At 48.1% G+C, this 19,578-nt stretch overlaps 1 protein-coding gene and 1 long non-coding RNA gene across 3 annotated transcripts in view; one reads left to right on the forward strand and one right to left on the reverse strand.

Annotated features, from left to right (window-relative positions):
* Window positions 1-9,177, forward strand: part of LOC139682066 (uncharacterized) — a 30,033-nt gene extending 20,856 nt beyond the window's left edge. The window contains exons 4-7 of one of the 2 annotated variants that reach the window (XR_011699598.1): window positions 4,620-4,725; window positions 5,875-5,930; window positions 7,957-8,061; window positions 8,577-9,176. This is a non-coding gene — a long non-coding RNA (uncharacterized lncRNA). Of the gene's footprint in view, window positions 1-4,619; window positions 4,726-5,874; window positions 5,931-7,956; window positions 8,062-8,576 lie in introns of both variants that reach the window. The other variant, XR_011699599.1, reaches the window with a different exon arrangement.
* SKI (SKI proto-oncogene) overlaps window positions 5,602-19,578 on the reverse strand; it is a 99,879-nt gene continuing 85,902 nt past the window's right edge. Inside the window, exons 2-7 of the mRNA XM_071576024.1 lie at window positions 16,065-16,190; window positions 15,517-15,632; window positions 14,694-14,944; window positions 13,900-14,201; window positions 11,638-11,868; window positions 5,602-9,811 (exon numbers count right to left, since the gene is read on the reverse strand). Coding sequence (XP_071432125.1) covers window positions 9,623-9,811; window positions 11,638-11,868; window positions 13,900-14,201; window positions 14,694-14,944; window positions 15,517-15,632; window positions 16,065-16,190 — 1,215 coding nt within the window. The 3' untranslated portion in view covers window positions 5,602-9,622. The remainder of the gene's footprint in view (window positions 9,812-11,637; window positions 11,869-13,899; window positions 14,202-14,693; window positions 14,945-15,516; window positions 15,633-16,064; window positions 16,191-19,578) is intronic.

Genomic DNA, 19,578 nt, shown 5'->3' on the forward strand with positions numbered 1-19,578 from the left:
CAATGAAAGGTGTTCAGGGAGGGAGGAAAAACCTTCCTGGCTGAGTCTGACCTGTCCTGTGCCACAGCCTGAGCTCAGAGGGCAGTTCCACCAGGAGCACAACTCCTGCTTCTTGGAGGTGCCATTCAGCCTCTTTCATCATCTGGTCTCTGGGTGGGTTCATTCTTTCCCCATGGAGCTGGTGATTTATCTTGTTTGATGGAGAAATTGCTATGACAAAATGCTAAAAGCTCTTGCTCGGGGCTATTTTTAATCTACTGTAGGTGAAAGATCAGAACACATTTTTGGAAGATTTATGTGTCATACCCTTGTGCTGTGCTGGGTGGGATAAATGGGAGTTGACAAAATACAGAACACAAGATTTAAACCTTTGCCCTCTGACATTCCAAGTCATCCCAACTGTTTGTTATCACATTTATGCTCAGGAGGGAAAGGCTTTGCTCTGGGGCAATCTCAGATGCTTAGCAGAGGTACAGAAATGCAGTTCTTATTCACTCTTTGAGCTTTATTGTTGGTGTTCAGTACTTAAATCTGCTCTCAGGCCTCTGTGGATTTTAGTTCAGGATATTTTCCAGCAGTTTTCAGTGTTGGTGCTGTCTGTGCACAGGAACCCATCTCTGCTCTGTGGGGAGGGAGCAGCTCCTTAATGACACTCCAGCTTGTGCAGGCTCAGCGTTTTCTGCTGATCCTTTAATAGTCCCAACTGCTTCCAGCTCTGGGATCTCTGTTGGCTGTGTCCATTTCTGAAACAAGAGCCCTGATGAAGCCAAAAGGCTTTAGAAATTCCATGAAATGCTGTTTTCACACCAAGTGTGAGGCAGAGCCCAGAGTTCTGCAGCAATGCAGGAGGGTGGCAGGGTTGGGGATGCTCTGCCGTGTCATCCAGGGCACTGAGAGCCCTTCCAGGAACAGGGGGAGGGATGGAGAGGGTGAAGCTGAGGGAGTGGAAGGGAACTTGAGAAGTGGTGGCTGAAGGGAGGACTGGGCTGGCTGCAAGCTGGGACACTGCTGAGACCCTGCTGTCCACAGTCACCCCGCTGGGCCCTGCAGATCACAGGGTGTCACTGCTCTGTTGCTGCCTGCGGGTCCTCCAGCCCAGCCCAGCTGCCCCTGCAGGGTCAGGGCAGTGCTGAGACTGTTTGTGATGTTCATGTGCAGTTTGTGCTCCTGAAATGACAAGTTGCTGTGAGGACACATCACCAATTAATGTGGGGATTTGTTCTGCATGTGCAAATCTTTTCTTGGGCAAGGAGGTGTCACACAGAGACTTGGCTGAAGAAAAAAAGAAAGCAGTTTAATCTTAAATTGTAATTGTCATCCTCTGGCTAATGATAAGCAATATTATGGTCTGTGTATCAGCTGTAATTAAGCAGTAAGACACAACAAGGTGTATGTTACAGAGAGATAACCCAGTGCTTGAGAGCAGTGACCTGCAGGGCACGTTATCTCCCAGCTGCACGAGCCCATGGTGACACTCTGAGCTCCAAGCCCACTGTCCCCTCTGCCCTGCCTGCAGGCTGCTTTTGAGGTGCAAAAATGGGAAAGGGGGTTGTGGGGTATGATTTGTTTAAAAAAGCTTCTTTTTTATAGCAGTCCATTCCAGCACATGGAACAGGCCAGTGTGGAACGTTGGAGGGCATCATTCCCTGGAGCTCTGGGACATGGGCATCACTCCAGGGCATGTGGTGGCCAGGGGGGTGTGGGGTGAGCAGGGAAGGTCCCACTGCTCACCCAGCACCAAACCAGCAGCAGCTCTTGCTGTGCTCCAGGATTTCAGGTTGTTTTCAGGGATAGCAGAGGGAGCTGGGACATGGTGTGAGGTGAAACTTGATTCAGAGCAGGATTTGGGGTATGGTCAGAATTGAAGGCTGGGAGTGTGGAGTTCATGCTGTTCATCCCAAACCCTTCCTGTGGAGGGAGGTGCTGTTGCCCCTGGGAATGTCCTGTGCAGACCCAGCAAACTGTGGTGCTTCAGGAGTGAAATCCAGGGTGGCACCAGCACCAAACTGAAGAGGCTGAGAGAACCTGAGTCCTGGTTGCTGAAGGACAATCCATGGTCTGTTGTAGGAATCCTGGAGGAAAACTGGTGTTGGATGAGGGAACTCCAGTGACTGAGACCTCCCAGTGACAGAAAACAGGATCAGTTTTGCCCTGCTGAGTCCTCTCAGGGGCTGCTGTTCCCCTTTATTCCTTATGTTACCCCTAATGAAAGTTTGCAGGGCAAAACACTTTGATGTTGATCAGATTTTCAGTGTGAGCACCGTGGATGTGGATCTGCTGCCCCTTGGCATTGGGTGATGGCACAGAACTAATGCACATAGATCCAACTGCTGTGCCCTGTTCCTGTGTAACAGTCTGTCTCACACTTATTTATTCCTGTGTTTTCTCCCCCAAGCCATACAAATTAGAACATCACTGAGATCTTGGTAAATAAACTGCTGGCAATTTGTCTGGGCAGAGGGAAGAAAGAAGCAGTAAGCTGAGAAGTGTTTCAGCTGATGTCTTTTAGCCAATAATTGCCAGAATAGAATACATATGGATTGATTTCCCAATTTGGGGGTGATGTTACCTGTTGAAAGGGGTGGGTAGTTACTCACCTAAATGCAAGATTTGAGCAGGTCTATCCTCTTGTGTCCTGAGTTGTGCTGTTTGTTGTCAGAAGCAGAGTTTGGTTCTGGGGGTTGGGATGGCACTGAGCCCATCTGGGCCCTGATTTCAGGGGATGTCCCAGATATTACTGCATTAAAATTATAAATAAATCGAGCTGGGCTTAGCACAAGAGCAGAGAGACAAGGCAGGGCCAGAGCCAGCTGTCTCTTGCTCCGACTCCGTCTCCCAGTTGTGTGTGCTCCTGATTCCAGCTGTGCACTGGAAATGCCTCTCCGTGGCTGGGGATAATCCATTCAGAGCAATTACAAGACATCCCTCACCAGCAGGGCCTGAGCCACAGGCTGTTTCTCTGGGAAAACTAATGGGAGGGAGGGAGGAAATCAAACCTCTCTCCAGGGTCATTGAGCAGTGTGGGATCCCATGTGGGCACAGGAGCTGTGTGGGTGTGCCCAGTGCTGGGCAGGGCAGTGGAAGTTGCTGCTCCCTGGAAACTTCCCAGGCACCTACCATGGACCATAGGACTTTGGTGGGCACAAGGAGTTCAGAAATCCATGTACAGAACCTTTTCTCCAACAGCAGCAGGTCCAGGTGGGAACCTCGTCTCTCTCACAGTTTTAAAGTGCCATCCCACATTATTTTTCCAGTGCAGCCAAAATCCCATCCCAGTTTTCACATGCAGAGGGCTGGAGGGAGAGCAGCAAGGCTGACATCAGCAAAGATGCAGGAATTGCACACTGCAGAGCCAGGACTGGTAAAACTATTGCTTGGAATTGCTGTGTGTGTTGAATCCCTTGGCACTGCAGGGTCATCCTGCCCTGGGAGCTGCTGCCAGGCAGGGGCTGGAATTTGGGGCACAGGGTAAGAGGGAAAAGTGTGTGGGAATTTGCACAGCAGTCAGGTAGATGACACTGCACACCAGCCAGCTCATAAAAATTCCAGTGGTGTGTAGGTCACACAGCTGGGTCTGCTCTTCCCTGGCAGTGCCTGCAGCTCCCTGAGATCACCACAACTCTCTGGGGCCTTTGCTGCTGCCGTCATTCCCGGCGTTTTCCAGGCGTTGTGTCCCTTCCCTGCAGGATGTGTTTCTGTAATATCTTTCCACTAAACAAGTGTGGGAGCACAGAAATGTCTGGTTTGGATCCCATGGGCTTAACAGGGGCTCTCCCTTCTTACCCCACATCCCTGAGCCCTCCACCCTGCTCTGTGTGGAGCTTCCCAGTTGGGGTGTTTTGTGGCTGTTCCAGCTGTGCCCACATCTGGGTTATTTGCTGTGCCCAGAGCAGGTTTGGGTTCTCTGGGTTGTTTCCCAATGGTTGGGTCACACCAGCTGTTGAATAACACATGAAAGTTCCTTCTTCAGGCCTCAGGAAATTGGATTTTTATTTCTGATCTCCAGCAGCAACTTTGTGCTTGGCTCAGTTCAGCTCACTTTGCATTGAGCAGGTTCAGGTCTCATTCCCAGTGGTTTGGGTGTTATATTAAATAAATTGAAGTTATTCTGGCAGCTAATGATGAAATTATTATTAATAATTTAAAATTAAATTAATTAAAATATATTTTTTGGAAATTAATAAAATAATAACTATTATTATTTTCAAACCCCTTAACCATAAATACACAAGAGCTTGGCTGGTTTTCACCAGTGTTGCTGCACTCAGAGGCCCTTTGTGATGGAGTACAGAATGTTTTCAGCCTCTGCTATGAAGCTTTATCAATCCAAATCCTGTTTTATATCTATTTTGTAACAGGAATTCCATGACAAGTCTCTGGGAAGGAACAGCAGGAGAGGTGGCTCATTTCTTCAGTGCCAAGAGTGATCCCAAGTGCTGAGTGATTTCATACAATGCTGGGCAGGGGGAATTTCTATGGAAATTCTATTCCTCGTGCACAGAATCTGGGGAGCAAAGTTCCTCTGAGTGTCCTGTCTTAAGAGTATCAGGAAACTTAAACAGCTCTGTCAGCTGCACCTTAACAAAAGAAGGTAACTGCCAATGAACTTTGCATTTTAGAACCCAAAATCCCAGGAACAGCTGTCCAAGGACATGGATGGGATCTGGGGCACAAGAGCCTTTCCAAGGAGAAGGACGGGGACCTGTGTTCAGAGAGCAGGGCTGGGTGAGTCACAAGTAAGAAGCAGAGAATTACTTTTCAAGCTCTTTGCTCATTCTCTGGCTTTTCCACTGTTTTACAGGGGCATTTCAGCCCCGGCCAGGGCTGTGGAAATTCTGCAGCCACTTCCCAGAAAACCAGGAGGATGACTCTGACACGTTTCCATCTTCTGCTTTTTGCATTTTCCCCTCTTGCATTTCTTTTCTGCCGGCCTGGAACAAACTTTGCTGTGCTCACAATCCTCACTATCCCAAAGAAATTTCACTTTAGTGTCAGAATTTCCCCCAGCAGTGGAATGCAGAGTTCCCAGTTCAATCCCAGTTCCCCCCACTGCAGTCCTGGAAGGATCTGGATGTTAATGGTGCTTTGGGAAGGTTTTTTTTTCCTGGGCTGTCCCATTCAGGGGGACGAGACCCTCAGCAAGCACAGGAAACTCCAAAAACATCCCAGAGCTCTTTATTTTTTCTGGACAAACAATTTTATTTTCGGTAATGCGTCTATACACTGTACATTCAGTCACTGTGGTATATAAGCATAGCTATTTTCATACATAATCTCATAAAGTCCTTTATTTTACAATATTATCTGCATCAGGGGGAGGGGATGTGGAAAAGGGGGTGGAAAAGGACTATCAAGGTACACAGCGAAATAGATAAATATGCCAAGCTTTTTTCTTATTTTTTTTTAAATCAGGCATTTATAAACAAGAAAGCATACATTACTTACATAAAAATAGTTCTAGAATAGTAGAGTAAGTCATAATATTGTCATTAGCAGCAGCATAGGAGAGACCAGGATAACAAAAATGTGCTGAAATGCTATTGGCTATTATAAATGTAAAGATTTATTTTTCTTCAATTGAAAAAATGTCATTTCTGTGAGTTCTTTTGATTTAAAAAAAAACCCAAACAAAAACAAACAAAACCAAAAACAAAACAACAACCAAACCAACAAAAAAAAAAAAACAAAAACAAAACACCCCTTCTCTCTAAAAAACACATGGACTGCTGAGGGCAGAATGGAACAAAAATCAACCTTTTGGTAATAAAATATTTACAGTGAAAATAAGGACAAATAAAATGCAAATGATGGAGAAAGGTTATAACCCACATTGAAAACTTGCAAAAAGGTTTTGTTTTGTTTTTTTCCTAACAGACAGCAAAGGTTCTTCTCAGTTAAAAACACAACTCATAAAACAAGACAACTACCAGGTAAGAAAGAGTTCTGAAAAAGTAAACACCATATACACTTATAATACAACAGTGTAAAATGAAAAAAAGTATTTACATGTTGAATTTACTTTTAATGTTTTTTTACATTGGCTAGTTCTGTTTGAAAAGCAGAATATTATGTATAGAGTTAGCTGCTCCATAGATATGAATGTTATTGCTGTTGGTTTTTTTTTCCCTTCGTTAAGTCTTCTTTCAGTAATAGAAACAAGGAGTAATTAAACTGAATATACAAGTAGTAATATATTTGTAAGTACAGGGAGAGTCAACAGCCTGTAGGAAACACCTCTTCTCCCTTGGAACTTCTTAAAGGAAACTAAAGCACAGATGAAGTGAGAGATGTGGCAGCTCCTGCACTCGGGGCTGGAGGGCCCTGGGAATGCAGCAGGGGAAGAATTCCATGGGAATGGCCTTTTCTGAGGTGCTGCAGCCTTGGGAATTACACACAGAGCTCCCTGTCCCCCAGCACCTTCACCAGAGGGGGTTCTCTGCAGAGCCCCCTGCACTGCCTCAGTGTCCCTGGGCTCTCACAGGGCTATTTCTGATAGTCGCAATTAGAAATACATTATATACTCTGAAAAAACAGAGTAAAAAACAGAAAAAACAATTTTATTGTTAAATGTGTTTAGGAAATGCCCAGTGGTTTCAGCCATTCCCTGTGAGCCCCTCCTGGGGTTTGGCTGCTGCTGGACAATCTTCCTTCCTGCTCTTCTTGCACCTTATTTTAAATTACTGATTTTAAATCTTAATTTACAGAAATGGCCTTTCACTCCCAAGGACCAAATAATGGGGATCCCTCCCTCAGACAGAGGGATTTCACTTCCCAGGTGTAGCCCTGCATGGAATGGCTGTAACACGTGGCAGAAATTGGAATTTTGGAGACTTTTCCTGCCCCTCTTTACCTGTGCAGACAGGAGAGGTTGGAGGGGTTGGTTTCCTGGTGGTAACACCAGTTACTGTTCTGTTTGTCCTTTGAAAATCCTGCACATTTCCTTCCTTCAGGAGGGTGGGAGCCCCCAGGGAGTCTCAGAAAGGAAACTACAGGTAAGAGTGGATTTCCTGGAAAAAAACACCTGGAGATGGCCATGTTGGCATTTTTTCTGGAGTTATAAACTATCAAAGAATTTCCAAAGCCAGGGTTCAAGCCCAGCAGTGGGGACAGGGCTGTTCTCTGTGTAATTTCCCAACACTGCAGCAAAGCAGAGCACGAGACACTTGAAATGCACAAAAATGATCAGCTGCAGCTACAGATGTTTAGTTTCCCTTGAAGAAATAAGTGAATAATACAGATCTGGAAATCATAAGGCTGAGAACATTTTTCTGCATACTGCATAACAAAAGAACCCCTTTACATAAGACAGTAATAATGCCCATTAATGACTATATGGCAGAGTTTAATCCATGCATATGATTTAATAATCGCAGAAAAAAACATACAAAGAAAATAAAACCCCACATTAAAAAAAAAACAAACCTGCTCAAGCATAATCAAAATTCCATTTGCATTGCACTTTAGAAGGAGATCTGTACCTAGAGCCAGTCTCCAGCATCCCAAACACACAGGGCCAACCCCTGCAGCCACAGACAGGTTCAGGTCATTCACTTGGTGTGACTGTTTCTTGCTCCCAACAGTTCTACATTGTCCCAGTAATTCCACTCCTTTTGTATTTCTTCTCTTTTTTTTGTACCTAAAACATATATATGAACTTCTTTGTTAATGCTCACAGTTATTATAATGGTTATTATAATGGTTTCAAGCAAACAGCTCTTGTTTAAAAAAAAAAACTCTCTAATGTACTGTAAGTAAATACCATAATTTTAGGATTGGAAGCCGCTTTCTGTCTACTGGGAAATAATTTTGAAGCTTACATATTTTGCATTACTGTCCAAAAGCAAATAAAGATTACTGGAAATATGTTTCTTCTTTTAGAGTAACTTCTGGGTATGATGATGCATAGGGGGTTCTCTTTTTTTTTTCTTCTTTTTTATTTTCTTTTTATTCTTTAAGGTAAAAAAGTGTCAGCATTGCCTAGAGAAGATGCTGAGAGGAAAAATGAGCTGGAAGGCACATCTGCAGCCCCAGATCCCATTTTCACGTTTGAGTGTGTCAAAGGTGAGTGTTTATGGGTGAAAATAACTTTTCTCTTGATCAGTAAAGCACCAGCTTCATTTATTAAGCACTTTTGGGAGCATCTCTGCTGCTCCCCCACTTGGGGTCACAAACACAGCCACAAAACCAGTTCACTGGTGTGGTGAATTCCTGCTCGGCGATTCTGGACCTGCTGGATCCTCCTTCCTTCAACAGGGATGATGAGGGGAGGTGGCAGTGGTGGCAGATTGGGTTCATGGTTTGCACAGCTGGTAGGGCAGAATCTACAATGATTGACTTTAGAAACAGGGAATAAAATGCAGAGTAAGATTCTGACAAAGTGCAGGTTTTTTTAAAAAAAAATATATATAAAAAATCAGCACCACCCCCAAGGCAGTGATGGCTCTGTTGTATCCCGGGGCTGCAGCTTGGATCCCAAAATTAAAGTAATCTGTCTTTTTAAAAATAAAAAAAGTTTAAAAATAAAAAATATGTAGGCTTATTCACAGCAGCAAAAAGGGTGGTGTTCTGTTCTGTAGTATCCGACACTGCTCTTCCCTGGGCACGGGAACCCGACGGACAGCTCGGCGTGGAAGCAGGAAATGCTCAACTCAGGGCAAGATGGTGCAACAAGATGAGTTTTCCAGAGAACTGAAAGCTGAAGATTTCAGAATGACTCCAACACAGATGTCTCTGCTTTGTTCCTCTACCAACTGATCATCCATTCCCTTCCTCTCTTCCTTCCCCTCTCCCCAAGCTGCTGGGAGAAGTCTCTGAGTGCACACAGTGGGCTCTGCAGGGCTCTCAGTCCAACACCTCCTTCTCCCCCACCCCCTGGCCACTCCTGCATCTTCCCTTCTTCTTGTGTTCAGGGCAGGAAATTAAGATCATTCTTTCTAAGGAAAAAATCAACTTGGAAAAAGCACTCTGAACTTCCCCCACCCCTACATGGGGGGCTGGAACAGCGCTGGCTTCCGAGATGGCTGGAAAACTGCTCCTGACATGGCATCCTCCTCACCACAGAGGGGCTTCTGCACAAAGACTCCCAAAGCCTATAAAGTCATTAAAAATTGTGCATCGAAGGTTTGTTTTTTGTTTTTTTTTTTTGTTTTGCTTTTAAAGGTTCATTACAAAAATCGTGTTAATTTTTTTTAATACCAAGTCTGTGTAATGAATTATTTTAAATAGCTTATAAGAAAAAGTTGGTTTGTTTTTTCAATTCCAAAATGTCCCAACAGGTAGAAGAGCACAAACCCAGTGCTGTGCTCACCTTGGACTCTGGTTCAGCTGGACCACGCTGCTTGCTTGGAGTTTGCCAGCAGAAAATTTGCTGTGGACTTAAAAGTATTTTGTTTACAAACACTTTGTGTTTTCTAGGCACAGTAAGATGTTGTGCTATATGGATTGGGGAAAAAAAAAAAGAGGCAGAATTCAGTGCTTCTGTTCTAGAGAGTGACATTTGCCTTCCAACTCCTGCGAGTCCACGTTCCTGCCGTGTGTGCCACGACACGGCCACTCACACACTCACACACGTCCCTCGCCCTCCCTGTGCCGGCGCCGCTCCGAGCTCTGGGCTGCTCCTGGCTCAGTTCTCCATGGGGTTCGAGGTGCTCTCACTGCTGGGCTGGCTGCTCGACTTAGGCCACAGTTGTTCCTGAAGTTCCTTGACCACCTTCTCCAGGTGCTCGCGGGCCTCGCGCTCGTGCAGGAGGTCGGCGCGGAGCTGCTCGCGGTCGGCCTCGGCGTGCTGCAGCTTCACCTGCAGGTCCTCGATCTGGGGGACACAGCACACCATTAAAGAATGGCCTCCACCACACACCTCTGCACAGGGGGGCTGAAGTGACAAACCCTGCACCTCGGGCGTGAGGTTATCAGGAATTCCCTGTTCCCGACTTTTTTCCATACCCCACTGCCCAGCTCTGTGAGTGCTTAGCTTTGAAACTTAAATATTCCCAGTGCCTCCAGCTCCAGAAAGGTGAAAACCAGAAGAGTTAAGAAACAGCCCAAGAATTCCTGAGTTCCAAACCATCACTGTCTCTTCTTTAGGAGGGACAGCACCTCAGCAAAGCAGCCCCTGTTTGCATCAGGGCTTTGCTTTCACATCTATTACAATAATTATTAGTATCAGTGACCAGAAATGTCCTGTCTGACCAAGGGCTGTCTCAGCTATAGACTGAAGCCCCTTCAGTCTGTCCTTCCAGCTCCAGCAGGACCCACAGCTGCCCTCGGCCTCCCCAGTCCTCCTGTTTGTTACTGACAGCAAAGGGGAGAAAAATTCCAGGACTGGAGAGTGTAAACATTACAGAACAGCCCCCTTTGAAACAGGCAATTTTAGCAGTTAGCAAAGATTGCCATTTAACAAGGGAAAGGAGAACTCTCATGTTTTGGGCTAAAATGGAGCTATCCATGTTTAGACCTCAATATCAAGGTTATAAGAAAGAAGCACTGACCACACATACTCCAACTATTTAAGCTTGACAGACATTTTCACCCTGAATGTTTTGTCTTCTTCCCTCTCATCCTTGCCTGATGCCCTTTTTTCTCAGACTGAGCCTGTCTAGAGAATTGTGGTTTCCTCAAAAACAATAAGTGATGAGCACAACGTAAGTGACAAACTTCCTGTTGCACTCCAAGCTGTATTTTATAACTTCTTATATGACTTAAGAACTTCAGTCACACTGGTATCTTACAGAAGTCAGACTTTGGAGTGAGTTACTTGCAGAGTGTGTGTGTTCCCAGCTGTGCCAGCCCTGAGACAGGAGCTGCCATGAGCCCTTTGCCCCAGTGGTTCGAGGGGGCCGTGACAGGGCTGGAACCAAACTCCAGGTGGTCCTGCCAACCTGCCAGTCCTGTCCTCAGAAAAGACAAACCTGCAGGAGATTTGGCTCCTTGAACTCTTTTTGAGGTGATCTTAGCCTTTCAGCTCAGGAAACATCATTTATTCCTTCCCAAGGAGGGGATGTATCAGGAGACTGAAACCCCCATTGTCACACACTCAGTACAGCCCCAGTGCCCGTGGGGACACCCCTGGGGCACCCCCAGCCTCGCCCATGTTCACCTGCCCTCTGGTGCCTGAGTTCTGTGCTCTGGGAACAGCCTGGCACGCCCAGGCAGCAGCTCCTGGTGTGGCTCTGTTTAGTCTGGACACCCCTTATCAGTGAGACATCCTGTGATGCTGGAGAGGAAGCCCCACATCATTTCCTGCTCCTGCTCAGACCTGTCTCAGCAGCTCAGGGGCCACTCCCCTTCCCGTTATCAGAGAGCCTCTGATTGCCAGGGCTTTGCTTTCCTCTTCCCCTCCTCCCTTAAAGCCACCATACCAAATACCTGCAGCTCCCACTGGAGGCCCAGCAGCAGCTCCTGTGTCTGACAGAGACCTGCCCCAGCAGCCCTGGGCTCCAGGTGTTCCCTGGGGGGCAAACCCTGCAGAGCCTGACCCCCATGGCACGTGTGTGGGAGCGAGTTTAAATTTTAAAGAGTTTAAATCCATACCCCAGTGCCCCGTTTTTGTTTTAGGGAGTCCTTGCCCACCCTGCCCTTCACTGATAACCTCCCCGCTCTGGCAGGGCACACCTGGGCAGGAGAGGAGGCTGCTCTCACCTGTGCCGAGTACTTGGCGCGGAGCCTGCCGGCCTCGCAGCCCTTGTCGCACACCCGCACCTGCCGCGCCTGCTCCAGCTCCCGCTTCAGCCGCACCCGCGACTCGTTCGCCTCCTTCATCTTCTTCTCGTTCTCCGCCCGCAGGCGCTCGATCTCCTTCCGCAGGTTGCGCTTGGCCTCCGTCGCTTCTCGCAGCTTCTCCTTCTTGGCCACTCTGAGGAACTCCAGCTCCTGGGACACAGAGGCAGGAGAGGTGTGAGAAGGGAAGGGATCCAGAGCACATCCCCTCCTTCTGCTGGTTGGGGCAGCTCGGGGCTAAACCCCATTCTGAACTTTGTACAAGCTCTTCTCCTTTAAATCCCCAGAGGTTCCTGCGCTCCAGCCACTCTGAAGTCCTGGCTAACAAAAAGCTCGATGGTACAGGCACATTTTGCTTTGTCAAGCAGAATGGCTGAGACCATCTGGGCCTGAATAAAGATGAGGTGCCTTTGGAGAGAGCTCCCAGCAACGTGCTCTGCTCCAGCTCCACGTTCCAAACCCCCTGACTGCAAAGCCTGGGCTGGAAGAGGAGCCACTGAAGATGCACAGCGTGGTCAGTGCAGGGTGTGAGTGTCCTCTGTGCACAGCAAAACTCCAGAGGAAAGTTCATGACTTCCTGCAGAAAGCTGAGCAGTTCCATTTTATCAAGCCCCCCAAAAATCCACTTAAGGCAAGCAGGAAACACAAACTGTGTGTCTTTTCTAACCCTGGTGTGCTGTAGGTGACTGGTGTGAGCCCCAAGTCTCCTGGCAACCAGCCCATCGACTGCTCTGTCCCAACAGCTGGAAAACTCCAGGCTACCTGGAGCTGAATCAAAACCACACTCTGCTCTGGGAATTGCCACTCCCACTATCCAGGATCTTAACAGGACCTGCTGCCTTGGAGTCTGAATCCAAGAGAGAGCCATTAATTGAAGGGACAATGACAAAGAACCTCAATGTACACAGGAAGAAACTCCCAAGTTGTTACAATCCCCGTCTATCATGAGCACAGGGATGTGGCTCACAGGTCTGTCTCCTAAATGGTTAAATTAGAAACTGAAGATCTTTTTTTTCCCCCAGAAGCAGCATTTCCTCCCTGTCCAGCACCAGTTTCTGTGCAGTAACAGCACAGGCAGGGCATGGGAAATGCACTCTGACAACCTCACTTCCCAGCCAGGCCATTGTTAGCATGGCCCTGCCTCTGGAAGGGCACACACAGCCCCTGGAAGGGCACACACAGCCCCTGGAAACCCAACCCCCACACACACCCCTTCTGTGGGGCACTGGGAACCCACAGCTTCCCAAATGGAAAATGATGCCCACATAACCACAGACCCTCTCCCCCTGACAACACTCAATTCTACCTCATCAACTGTCTCAGGTAAATCCTGCTTTAAGTACACACTATTTAGTTTAGGTATTTAAAAATTAGCTTCAAATATATATTACTTATACAAGTTTTCTTTTAAATACATAAACCACAGATTTACTAAAATACAAGGGAATGAAGTGATTTGCTCAATTTGCTCAAGGTAACTAAGAACAAGCCAAAGAGCACCAAGTGCTGGTTTTGTGTCTCCTGCACTCCATCAGACCAGGCCCTCATCTACACCATCCCATGGATTAGTCCCAGTTTGGGAACAGCTCCACAAATCTTCCACATTGACTGTACCTTCTATGTCTCTGCACTGTTTTGCCCCAGGCCAAATAAAAACCAGCTCACCCATCTCTCTGCTCAGTGCTGACCTGCAGCTCTGTCTGACCACTCTGACACAACCCATGTATCCAGGACTTCCAGAAATAAGGAGCTGCTGCCCTGACTGAAGCCAGTGGGATGCCTGACAAAGGCCTCAGTTCAGCTGTGGCCAAGTCCCAGGAACACCCTCCCTCAGCTGGGGCACGGCAGGGTTTTCACAAAGCTTTTAAAACTCCAGCTAAAGCCTCCAGAAATGTTTCCTGCTCAGTGAAATGAAAACAAAATAAACTCTGCTGGACTAGAAGACTTTTTCAGTAATGCAAAGATGTTGACTTTGGTAACCATGGATTTATAACCCAAGGAAAAACAGGTGGAAAGCTTAAAAACGTAGGAACAGTTCCTGTGCTTTGGTTTCCCGGCTGGATTTACAAACAGAGCCCCAGCAAAGGCCGTTGCTGTTTGGGAAAAAGGAGGCAATTCCTTTTTCCCAGCAGGGTCCCCGGGGGCTGTACCTGGGGAGCACCTGGAGGTGGGGCAGGGCAGTACCTGGTGCAGGCTGCGCTTGGCCTGTAGCGCCGCGTTCAGCTTCTCCTCCTGCTTCACCCTCATCTTCACCACCTCGTGCAGGAATTTTTCTTTGGCTTCTTTTGTGTCCAGGCCACTGTCCAGGGCCTGCCTGAGGTGCTCCAGCTCAGCTTCCAACCCGCTGCTGTGGGAGTCAGGATGTGCTGCCACCTCGTAGGAGCTGTTGATGGGCACTAGGGGCTGCATCCCAGGGGAGCTCATGTCCTTGGCAGAGCTGGATGAGGTGAAGGATGGGGAGGACAGCGAGGAGAGCGAGGAGGTGACTGGAGGACAGAAACATTGAAACATTCATTTAAAAATGTCTCAAATTAATACATATATTACATACAACTCATATGTAACTCATATTTAACAGTTGGACTCAATGATCCTTGTGGGTCCCTTCCAATTCAGCATATTCTGTGATTCTGTGATATATATTTTATATATATATTATAAGGCTTATAATATGCTGAGGCCCTTTACTACACTTTTGAGAGACACTCAATATCCAATTAAAAAAATGAAAGAAAATAAAACACAGCTCATTTTATACTGTGATACTTGAAATATGACCAAAAAGCAGCCCTGACTTCAGGGACCAACTCGCAATTTGTTTGAATTGTGACTGTGCAATTCGTGTCACCAAGGCCCCGTTGAGGTTTCGGGCTCCCAGAATCCTCTTTGAACACCACAGAAGCTGGAGAGTGAGAAGTGCACACAAAGAAACCGAAGCAAAGGTGGGCACAGCAAGGGCAGGCAAAGCCACCACTCACATTCTTCCCTGGTTTCCACTTCAATTTCTGCCTCTGACTCCTTGTCCTCCTCGGGGGCTGGGGCAGCAGCCTCGGGAACAGGCGTGTGTTCCACATGTTTCCTCTTCCTGGGCTGCCCAGAGCTCAGGGAGTCGCTGCCCCGCGACACGATGGTGGCACATGGGGGATTGCTCACCACCTTCTGCTGGGCTGGGGGGGCCAGAGCCACATTGGGGGCCACGGCGTTCTCAAAGCTCTTGTAGGAGTAGAAGCTGGTTCAGGAGGCAAAAGGGAGGAGAAAATGGTCATGTTCTTGGCTTTAAAATGTTGTTCCAGTGGGTTCTATTGGTTTACTCCAGCTGAGAACCTGCTGTGTTCATAGCACTGATCTACACTAGCTGAGAACCTGTATTTGTAAGTGTGGGCTCTCATTCCACCTGGAGATGACAGATAGCATCACGTAGGGATCACATTCCCAGTGCCCACATCCCAAGAGCACCAGACATGGGATCTCCCATGGAAGTCATAATGCTCCCAGACCACCTGCCTGAGACAGCGACTCCACTTCCTTTGAACAGCAAAGCCCAAGAACTCTGATGAGTGTCCCCCTCTCCACAGCAGCCTTGCCTTCTTCTCTCCACCCTTTACTAGCAGGTTTCACCCAAAGAAACCTATTTAATAAACACACAAACTTTCCTTGCTTTCCCTTCCGCAAATGCAATCCCTGCAGCGGGAAATCTTCCAGCTGATGGTGGGGCAGTGAGCGAGTGACAAAGCAGTGCCAGGGGACACCCGTGAAGGAGGGGGCCATGCCCACCCTGCCCTCCTCAGCCCCTGTGCTCACCTGTCCCGGATGAGGGCGGGCAGGTGGGTCGAGAGCTCCTTCTCGGCGGCCGACATGGCGGGGGACCAGGGCCGGAACGCCGAGAGCCGCTGCCGGGGGTGCACACACCCGATGCTCTGGGGAGACAGCAGAACCACCACAGTCCTTCGGTGCACAGCCCAGGCCACCACGTTCCCCACCCTGTCACCTCCACAGCTGCTCCCCATGGCAGGACCCACTCCCTTGGCAGCGCTGAGCTGCCCTCGTGCCAAACCTCGTGGGCTTTTGGGCTCTGTGCAGTTCACAGGAACCATAAACAGCTCCTGAGTCTTGCAGGATCCCTGCAGCTCGAAGGCACGAGGGAATTCCTGACTTCCCTGTCGTGATCCAGGTCACTGAGCACTGGAGGGTGGCAAGGAAACAGAGGACCAGGAAAAGGGTGGGAATGGTACTAATATAGAAAACCTGGGCAAGCTCATCCTCATTTTCTCCTCATTTCTCCACTCCAGAAAAGTGATGCCATGTGCTAATTTGATCTCTCTTTTAATTACAAAATATTCAACAATCACCTTATTAGATGAACTGGATAAGGACCGTAACCAACTGGACTGCTTTTCCTTCTCAGTAGAAGCTGGAGATTGGGAAGCAGAGTCATCTATTTTGGGCTTTTTGGAAGCAGGAGGATCTGAAGAGACCTGAAACAAAGACAGGCAGGAAAAATCAAAGTCAGAATTCCTCATTTTGCAATCAGCTTAGAAACAGGTTATAAGGCAAAAGCAAATTTTGTATTTTAAAGGAAGAAATCTTGGGTGTTTCTCTGTAAGGCCAAACAAAGGAGTGAAAACAAGGGACAGACACAAGCTATGACATAACACACTTCGCTCCTGCACTCAAGATCCTCCAGGGAAGTGTGGAAGGTGCAGGAGAGATGGGCAGTGACCTCAGTGACACACTCACTCCACACTGCACAGAACTATCAGCCCTTAGGATTTTTGTGTGCAGAAAGGTAAGTTTAATGTGGTTGCTGAACTGGAAAGATTATTTTAAACGAGAACAGAACAGACTTTGTTATTCTGTTTGCAGTGGTTGTTATGCCGATGACTTCACTACCCCACAGCTGCAGTGGATTCTGGGGGTGCTGCCAAGAGCTGCTTTGCCTTTTCCACAAGTGGCTCAGCTTGGCCCATAAATCATCCTCAAGCATAAGAAAGCCCTTTGGCAAGCAAAGCCCCTTTCCTTCAACACTGTGAAGGAATAAAATTCCTATAGTCCCAGCGTGGCTTGCAAAAAAATTGGTAACTACTGGTTTAACTGGTGCACTGGGGATACCAACTGGAAGCTCTGCCAGCACAAACACATCCATGGGCAGGGAGGGAGAAGGTTCTGGACCTTGTACAGCATCATAACTAGAAATCATAAAAGAAATGTCCAACCTCAATTTCTATTCCTTTTTCTGTCCTTTTGCAACTTCAAACTCTCCACCTTTCCCCTCCCCACCACCTGGCTCTCAGGGAGGTGGCAGAACCACCTTCCAGCCACGACCAATAGCTCACATTTGCATTAATGCTTTTCATCCTTACACATCACTGTGATTTCTGTGGGCAAACAAGTATTGATACAGGAGTGTCTGTAAAACACAGAACAGCAACATCCTGGGAGCCTCAAGTGCTCCAAACTCAGGTCTCCTTGCCAGTGACAGAAGGGATCTTGTCTCCCCACGTCCTGTGTACTGAAGATCAGTCCCCTAAAGGCACCTTCAGCTGCAAACTCAGAGGCTGCTTCTCCAGATGGTTATTGAACCTTCAAAACTGGGCACCTGAGGAATTGTCCAGATGTCTCCAGAGTCCCACCCCAACAGCTCTCTAACTCCAGCCATCCTACCACCCCTTTGGTACCTTGATTAGGAGGATGGCACAGCCTCATGTCCTTGCCCAGCTGCTGCTCCCATGGGAGCACGGCAGGAGTTGGAGCTGTGGCTGCAGCCCACGACTGCCCAGCTCCTGCCAGTCCCTCTGGCACACATCCCACCCTGCCCAGCGTGCCCAGTAACGTCATCAAACCATGCCCAGAGGGCTCAGCACAACATTCCCTGGCACTCAGAGCTCGGGGCAGCTTTCCATATGGAGCAGATGAAGGAGGATGACACGGGGGGGTGTGTGTGTAAACCCCAGTTCCCACCAGCCTGTGCCCGAGCCAAATGCCAGCTCCAAGGGATTTGCAGCACATCCTCTGGGCAGAGCCTTGGGCTTCCCCAGGGCTGATTCCTGCAGGGGCCACTCAGACCCAGCCCAGAAAGGGCATTCCTACTCCTCACCACTTTCTGCAGAAAACGCGGGACAATGCACTGGAAAAGATTTGTTTTCGCTCTCCGAGATGATGCCTGTGCAGAATTAGTGACAGCATGAGAAAGGTATTTGGCAAGTGACTGCTGATCCCAACCCTATCCACTGGGGATGGTGAGCTGTTGGGGAGGGGAGTTGGGGTGGAGGGTGGGGAGGAAGGGGGGCTTGGAATGGAAAAGGCAACAGGTGGCAGGACTCAGCATGGAGCCCGTTCCTCCCCCGACCATCCGTCAGCAGAACATTCTGTCCAGGCCAGCGTGGGACGGACACCATGGCCATTCCTGCCACAGACACTGTGGCCATTCCCACTATGGACATGTGGCCATTCCCACTCTGGACACTGTGGACATTTCTGCCCCGGACCCCATGGCCATTCCCACTCTGGACACACAGCACAGAGGACACACTTCTCTGGGACACCAGGAACAAGTGTCCATTCTAGAAAGGTTATAGGGAAGATGTTTCAATAGAATCTCATTTGCTCATCTCCAGCTTTCTCCACTCTCTCCTTCTTTTCCCTTAAAATCCAGGCTGACACCAAGGACCAGGATGGCTCTGGGCACAAATCCTGTCAGGAGACCTGGAAAATGATGCTTAACCTCGTGGCCAGGAGCCTGTACTGATCTGGAAACATGGGCTGCAGCTTGGACAAAGGCAGGAAAGGAAGTGTGTGCATGGGAGGGAAACAGGTCTGCCTTCCCCAAAGAGATGGGAATGGGAGAGGAAAGGAGGTGCCAAGCAGGGCCTGCATGGTTTTCTACCTTCAGGTCATGTCCCACCACAGGACTCATGTAACCTGACAGACCAGAGCTGTCTGACGTGGGGCAGCCCTTCTGTGGGCTCAAAAAAGGGGTTGGAACTGCTGTGACAATGTCCATTCGGGTCTCTCCATTCACCACAACCACTCCACTATGTCCACACAGATCATCTGCTGCTTGAGGCAGGAGCTGCCTCTTGGTAGCTGCGTTAAAAATCCCACCTTGGACTTAAGTTCCACTTTACCCATGTAAAAATGTAGTAATTCCAGTAGTTTCCCTCCTGGTCTATGCAATACTGAGTCACTACAAGTTGCAATTAGTCAAGAAACAGAGGCTAACCCCAGAAACTCCTGAGGCAGAACCCTCCTGACCACAGCCTGGAGTCACTTGATTCATTTTTGCAGGCTCTGACTCTGGAAGAGGCAGCAGTGACTTTGCTCACAACTACAGGAAGACAGTGGGATGGAACCAGGCGAGTCACTGAACACAAAATCTCCTCTCCATGTGACTCAGCCACTACATCCCCCTCCAGGACAGATTCCAGGCACCAGGATACCCTACTCAGACACCCCCTGGCCCAGCAGCCAGAAAACCTCAATACTGGCTCAAATGGGGGTGATTTGATTCCATTTCTTGTCTTTGCCAAACAGTGAAACACACAGAGTTGCAAAAGAAATACTGAAAATCTGAAGTCACTTTTTTGCCATCGTCAGAATTGATTTACAAAACACTTGAGCAAACTCTGGAAGACTAAAATAAGTATTTCCTTATTTCCTATTCATTTTTTCTTCCATTGAAGGCAACTTAATGACCTGTTGTCAAATGGGCTTTGTACTGGGCACAGCCACTTGTGAATATCCATTTTCTCCAGTCCACAGATACAAGAATCTTCAGGATACAAATGGGCACAGAATTGCTACATGAAAGACTTCCTTAAGCTTTGGGACTGCTGTTTTCTGAGGCAACCAAGTTTTAAGGAAAAA

The sequence above is a fragment of the Pithys albifrons genome, chromosome 22 (genome assembly GCF_047495875.1).
Source record: "Pithys albifrons albifrons isolate INPA30051 chromosome 22, PitAlb_v1, whole genome shotgun sequence".
In the NCBI taxonomy this organism is placed as follows: Eukaryota; Metazoa; Chordata; class Aves; order Passeriformes; family Thamnophilidae; genus Pithys; species Pithys albifrons.